The sequence below is a fragment of the Eucalyptus grandis genome, chromosome 2, assembly GCF_016545825.1.
Source record: "Eucalyptus grandis isolate ANBG69807.140 chromosome 2, ASM1654582v1, whole genome shotgun sequence".
NCBI classification, from domain to species: Eukaryota; Viridiplantae; Streptophyta; class Magnoliopsida; order Myrtales; family Myrtaceae; genus Eucalyptus; species Eucalyptus grandis.
In genome coordinates this window covers 53,616,965-53,624,043 of record NC_052613.1, presented here as the reverse complement: position 1 = coordinate 53,624,043, position 7,079 = coordinate 53,616,965, and the positions used below count along the sequence as shown (strand labels likewise).

The window sequence follows — 7,079 nt, the reverse complement described above, 5'->3', positions numbered from 1 at the left end:
TAACACGAGACACAAAATTTGAGTTTAAATGTTAATAGTTTAACGGCCGAAACTAGGTTATAACATTACGATTCATCCACAAGACCCGTTGATATAATGATGGATGAGATTATCAATTCGGAGTTTCCAATGGGCGAAATCAAGTGAAGTATATGACACGTGACGACGATCGATTGACTCAGAGCAAGTCAATCATTCATAATTTCAGCATACGAAGATGATAATGTGTAATGAAATGGTCCATTTAAAGAAACGAGAAGAATCAATGGTGGGCATAAAAAACATCACATCAGAAACATAACAATTTCCAGCATACTTATCAACTCCAAAGACAGAAACTTTTGAAGACTATGAAGAGACAAAGACAAGGGGATCATTCATAATAGCATATCGGATTACATTGGATTTTTCCTAAACTTGAATTCGCATTTCAAATTAGATTATGTTTCCTAATTCCAATATTCATCTTTATTTACCAAAACGTTCCGGTCTGATTATATAAGTGTTTTTACTTTCTTTGTGCGTTCCAATCATTTCCATTAACAATTCATAGTAGATCAAATTAAATTAGATTTTTCCATGAGCTTGAATTTGAATGTTGAATTGGCATAGGTTTCCTAATTCCAATAGTCATTTCTATTTATTCAAACATCTTAGTCAAATTTTATCAGTCTTTTGCTTTCTCTGTGCATTTCGGTTTCAATAATTGTATTGACAGGTCTTCATGAAATGTAAGCCATATGTTCTAATTCAATGCAATTTCCTCGCTGTTTCCAATCGACTGTGCGCATCTATACTAATTAGAGTTCTGCAAGGTCTTTGAGATTTCAAGGCACATGACAATCCATTTGCTTTTGATCCGAAGGCGAATTTAACAATCTTATTTACTATCGGTCACCCTCGGGTATGATTTGGAGCGAGCATTTGCACCTCTCTTGCTTGGGCTGGAGAAGAGCCTGTCTAGGCCTATTTTTTAGGCTCCACGAGCAGGTGGACAGGGACAAGACTCAAGAGGTAAGAGGCATGGTTTTCCTTTTGGGCAAGCCCACCCAACTGGGTTCTTCCGTCTCCATAAACGTGTATATGTATCACAAATTCTTCATAATGTCATGATAAATCATCTTTCGTGAGTTGATAATTCAATTTGAAAATTTGTCCATATAATCCTTCCGTCAAATTTTGGCCAAAATCACTAATGTGGATACCAACTATCATTTATGACAGTTGGCAATGATATTGATAACTTCTTCAATTTTTTAATTATTTTCTTCTTTCTCATTTTTTTTTCTTTTCGTTGTGATCAGCAAGGGTTGCCGCAGCTCGCCGAGGTTGTGAAGCACTCACTAGTTTTATTGGAAAAGAAGAAAATAATTTAGAAAATTTTTAAAACATGAAAAAATTATCCATGTCTACATCGCTCCTACTGCCTAGGATGTCATGATTTATTTCAATGATTTTCAACCAAAATTGATGAGAAAGATTTACTGACAAATTTTCAAAAGGTTTAAAGCTAAAGTAACCAAATTAAAAGATCTTGAATTAAATTAACACAAATATAATAGGTTTAAGACCCACCCCATTGGTGGTCACATGGTTTGTGCTCAATCCCTCTATCGGAAGAGAACGACCGTACGGCGGTTCCCGGGTCACAAATAAAAAAATATATATATATATATATAATAGTTTTTTTTTTTTTGAATTTTCTAAGCTTCCAATTAGTTAAGTTTGAATGATGGATAAAAATAAAAATAATACGTGAATTATCTACTTAAAATATTCATCTAGATGCAAAAATATAATAATCCCTTTTTATCAAATAACGATAAACATGTTAGCCGCCTAATTTTTTTTCCTTTCCTAAAGTAGGTGAACAAAAAATGGATATGTTGACTTATCATTTAAAAAAATCCAATTTTAACATAAAGGTACTTGTGTTACTAAATAACGTCTAAGTTTTTATTTGAGCAAATGAAATAATTATATTGAACATTTGTCAATGGTCCAAAGACTATATTAAACAAACAAAAAATTTAAGAATCATGTTATACGTTGGGCCAAAATTTGAGGTCCTATTCACAACCAACTTATTAATGAGGCGAATGATAGCTATTCTATTTTTAAACGCGACTTTTTGTTATATTTTATAAGTAAGTTTCTGAACAAAAATACGTGTTTAATAACGATATAAATTTTCTCTCTCTCAAATGACCAACAAGTGTCGGGGAGGAGGTGGGTGGCGGATGGCAAGTAGCGGTTGGGGGGGGGCAACAGGCCAGTACCAAAGCGAGCGATTTTGAGAAAAAAATTCATTTATCATTTACGTTATAGAAATAAAAAAAATTTACTTTTCATTTCTATTTTAAAAATTATTTCGGAAACAAAAAATAAAATGGTATTATTAAATAGATTTCTATTCCAAATCCGTTCTTTGAAACAAAAAAATAAAATAAATATGACTATAAATTAAGGGGTTATCATGCACGTCCTATAGAATTTGTTGATAACCGCGATAGCCAACTTATTAAAGAACCTGGCAACAGTCCCATTCCAACAATGGCTTTGAAGTGTAAATGAAACGGTGAATAAGAATGGCCAAGGGCATGCGACCCCGCACGATGGCAAAGGATAGGAACGGTGGCTGATACGTGATGGGCCTGCACGAAGGAGCACGATGGGCTTGAACTAGGCCTAATATTATAGTGGGCCAACATTGGGTCCGAATTGGGCCGGGGAGTTGCTCAAACTCAATGTACTCATCGCCGCCGACGGACTCAAAAGCAAAGAAGGCTCAGAACAGTCCATGTATTGTCCCTGTACTAGCCCGCATGAACGAGACCCCAGGCATCACCCTCCAGCACTGCGCCCAATCTGAACTTTGCGGGATATGATTGTTTGGAAGATGGTAATTAAAATTGAAATAAGAGATGGAGTAAACTGTTAGGCCTAAGTCCCTTTAAAAAAAAAAAAATCACAAATTAAGGGTGCATTTGTTCGAGTAAAAGCATTTTCTGCGAATTAATTTCCTAGACTTTTACGCGTTTGGTTTTGTTGAAAATGATGAGGCAAATAGAGAAATCATTTAAAATCCGTATATATAAAGTTAGGAAAATGAATTTCCCTCCGGAGAACGTGAAAACATTCTCTAGAAAGATTAAAAAAAAAAAAAATTTTTTCTTTTCCTTTTCTTTTCTTCCAAACCCGGGGCGAAATTATGGCAGGCGGACTGGGCACAATTATGGTAAGCCGACTTCACGTATAAATATACATGTATGTGCGATACACGTAAATGGAAATTATGGTAGGCTGACTTTGCCCGATCCAGATCTGATTTTCGACGGCCCATTAGGGCATGGAATTCAATGACGAGCTTTCTAGGAAAATCGAGACAAGAAAACGCGGCAATGAAAATTGAAATGTTCCTAGTTTTCTAGATGAGCGACCGCTGACCAATCACATCCTCCAGAAGGAAGGCCGGCCTTCGCGAGGGACCTTTCGGTCATTTCCCACCCCCTAGGTCAAGCCTCAGTGGCGCAACCGGCCATTAAAATAAAAACCGAAAAGACCGAAACTTTTCGTCGCAAACTGACGCCATCGTAACGAAGAAAAGAAGAAGAAGAAGAAGAAGAAGAAGAGTCGAATCGAAGGAACTCCCCGACCCTTGCTCGCCACCATTCCCCCGCCTTCGATCGGAAGCGAGCCTTCCCTTCAATTCGATCCCCGACCTTCGCCGGCGACCGGCAATCGGCAATCGGCAATCGGCAATGGAGAAGAAGGACGAGCCGGTGATCGGAGTCCCGTACTACGTCGGGCAGAACCCCTACCAGGCCGGGATGATCCCTCCGCACGCCATCTTCGGCGATCCCAAGGGGATCCCGATCCAGCAGACGATCTACCGGGACACTCCCGCCCCCTTCAGCTGCATCCACTGCGGCAACCCCGGGGTCACCAACGTCAAGTACTCATTCGCTCCTCTCTCTCTCTCTCTCTCTCTCTCTCTCTTTTTCCCCGCTTAATTACCTGCGCTTCTGGCTAGGGCTTCTTTCTAATGGTTTTGAGCCGGGATTCGGGCATCATTCCCGTGTTGCTGCGACGCGAGCTTTCGTTGACTTTTCTCCGTGGCTTCTTCTGTTTTGGTTGGTTGAACTCGGAATCCAATTGGAGTTGGGTTCCTCAAATTCCAGTCGAGAATCGCGTGTTCTTGCTCTTGGAATTTGCAATTTTTTTTTTTTTTTGAAACTTTGTAATTTTGCAATTGGAGTCGAGTTGTTAGGGAATTACCAAATTCGACAAAGGGAATTGGGCGGTCTCGTACTAATTCATGACAATGGATTTCATCCTATAATGGTCAAGTTTGATCGATCGATGGCCTCGGAGGTGAAGTTCCAATATTGTAAAGATGATAGAGTGATGGCTGACTGTTGGTGGTGGGAGGGTATTGGTACTATTGGCTGACGGAGGTGGTGGTTTGAACAAGCTGAATTGGTTTACAATTAGGGTCTTGTGGAATGATTGAGTCACGATTTCAGCCTTGCTGATCGTCCTGCTCTTTCTTTGGTGGCGATGCATCATACTTTTGCATTTCTTTGGTCAAAACTTTGGTTGTCTGAAAGTGCAGGGCTCTTATAACCGGTATTGTTAATATTTTTCTAGGTTGTGTCTTTTGTGATTATAATTGCCGCCGCAATGCATGCCCTCTGAGTGAGTAGCACAGGGCTTTTGGCTGAAACTGTAGGCCCCTGTAGCAGAGCTGTGTTTTCATACATGTAGCATCTGCTGTTCAGAATCTAATATTCTCTACTGGGACATTCGGTCTAATGTCTACAGTTGGAGTTACTGGAAAGCCCATTGAATTGTCTTGATTCTTGACGAGAACAAGATATTGCGTATCTAGATTTATGACGTGAATAGCCTGTTTTCTTTGTATGTTTATTAATTAGGTGTTTTAAGAGAGATCGCTCCCTCTCCTTTATAAAAAGGGATGGTTAGTTGGTACTTTGTTGACCGAAGATTTCATATACCAAGATGCACTCTTTAGATTAGTTGTGAGAGGCAGTTCATTTTCCCAAATGTCTGAGTGATTATTTACCCAGAAATCATTTGCAGATAACTTCTGTAGTAACTTTGAAAAACTTTACTAAACTGGTAGACCTCTGTGGAATTGTCAGTGTTCAGGAAGACTTTTCTGGATAATGTATGGTGGTGTATGTAGTGACTTCTCATGTTTTGTTTTGTTTTCCAGATCAAAGCCTAGTCTGGCTGCTGTTGTTGGTTGCATGATGCCAATGATGCTTGGAATTTGCTTCCTTTGTCCTTCAATGGATTGCCTCTGGCATAAATATCACTACTGCCCAAGCTGCGGAGAAAAGGTTGGACTTTAATTATGTGTATGATTTCACTTTATTTGCTAATGTAGGCTTGGTCGTGAATATCTCTCGGGCATTTCAGTTAATCTTTCATGTTTACAAATCAACCTTTGTAGGTTGCTGATTTCGAAAAGTCAGACCCTTGCCTTGTGGTGGATCTTCCACAATGGAATCAAGAGAGCTTTGCGTTGCCAGCATGATATGACGCATCCTAGATATACATCCTGCCAATACATTCCTGTTCATCTCTATTGCAGTACTTTTTCTCGGATGACGAATTTCTGTATATGCTTCTGCTACATGTATGTTACAGAAGTCCCTGTGGACACATACTTGTGTCTCTAGTTCTCTATGAATTTCCATGTTGCATGAAGTATAGAGGATTGCGATTCCCGAATAAGCTTCTATCTCTTCAAACTAGCAACGTGGATGGCAGAGATTGCATCTCAATTTCCAGCGATCATTTCCTGGTTTCGAGTATCTCCTGTTAACCCTCTTGATTCATGGTTTCCTTGTTATGTGCTCTCTGCATCTCTCTTTTTCCAGACGGAACGTGTAAATTACCCAGGCAAACCATTAAGAGTTATTTAGTCGCTAGATCACTTGACAGATTCTAACTTTCTAATCAGTCGAGCTTACTGATCAACTAATTCTCAAATCACTTGTGGAGGGTAAGTTGATAAATTAGGATTGGAGATCGATATATTTAGTTATCTTGCAATTTAAGAGATCATATTTTACCGAAAGTTGAAGTTGTGGGTTTCGGGAACTTGAGAATCTTTGATCCTCCAGAATATCCACACCTCTTCCATGAGTCGATCTTCTCTTATACTCGTAACTGAATGTTCATGCATAAAGAGCAGATTTGGTCTCTTTGCTGTGTATTTTTTCCAATCTTTAATCATGTACTGACAAATCGGTCTCTTCTTGCTTTCTTTTGTATTATCTGTAAGGATTCGGGTCTCCCACTGTGTAATATTATTAGAGAACCAAGTCTTATAAAGTAGCCCAAGGCCTCCCATTGTGTAATAATGCCCAGGTTAGACCTTCGTGAGGAGAACCCAAATCTTATAAATTAGTGCGAACGCACTTTCGCTCCTCGCTCGCACCACCGTCTAGGCCGTCACACTATCCCCCTTGGGAGGGCCCTAAGAAAACGCGTTGCTCCTCCCTCGCACCGCCGTCTGGGCCGTCACACTCTCCCCCTTGGGAGGGGCCCTAAGAAAACGTGTAGGTACAACGCGTAGGTACAATTAGAGGGCCCATTGCCTAAGAGCGAACGCACATTCACTCCTCCCTTGCACCGCCGCCTGGGCCATCACTCTCCCCCCTTGAGAGGGGCCCTAAGAAAACGTGTTGTAGGTATAATTAGAGAGCCCATTGTCTTATAAAGTAGGCCAAATCTTCCTCCCTAAGCGATGTGGGACAAGAGAGGGACCCATCCCATTGCCTTATAAAGTAGGCCAAATTTTCTTCCCTAGGCGATGTGGGACAAGAGAGGGACCCATTCCTTGCGCACGTCCGAGGATCGAGGCGCGGATGCAATGTGGGACAAGAGAGTAGGCCAAATCTTCCTCCCTAGGCGATGTGGGACAAGAGAGGGACCCATTCCTTGCGCACGTCCGAGAATCGAGGCGCGGATGCGCAATGTAGGACAAGAGAGGGACCCCTTCCTTGCGCACGTTCAGGGATCGAGGTGGTTTTGTTCTTTTCGAG

The 7,079-nt window shown here is 40.6% G+C and overlaps 1 protein-coding gene across 1 annotated transcript; it reads left to right on the top strand.

Annotated features, from left to right (window-relative positions):
• The first annotated feature begins 3,568 nt into the window (after positions 1-3,568).
• LOC104433717 (GSH-induced LITAF domain protein) lies at positions 3,569-5,843 on the top strand. Its single transcript, XM_010046563.3, has 3 exons — positions 3,569-3,955; positions 5,240-5,366; positions 5,480-5,843. The coding sequence occupies exons 1-3, from the start codon at positions 3,762-3,764 to the stop codon at positions 5,561-5,563; spliced, it is 405 nt and encodes a 134-aa protein (XP_010044865.1). The 5' UTR covers positions 3,569-3,761; the 3' UTR covers positions 5,564-5,843.
• The last annotated feature ends 1,236 nt before the right edge of the window (positions 5,844-7,079 follow it).

Coding starts and splice junctions, on each gene's coding strand:
- LOC104433717 (XM_010046563.3), top strand. CDS start 3,762: ATGGAGAAGAAGGACGAGCCGGTGATCGGAGTCCCGTACTACGTCGGG. Junction 3,956..5,239: donor CCCGGGGTCACCAACGTCAA/GTACTCATTCGC, acceptor TTTGTTTTCCAG/ATCAAAGCCTAGTCTGGCTG. Junction 5,367..5,479: donor GCCCAAGCTGCGGAGAAAAG/GTTGGACTTTAA, acceptor CAACCTTTGTAG/GTTGCTGATTTCGAAAAGTC.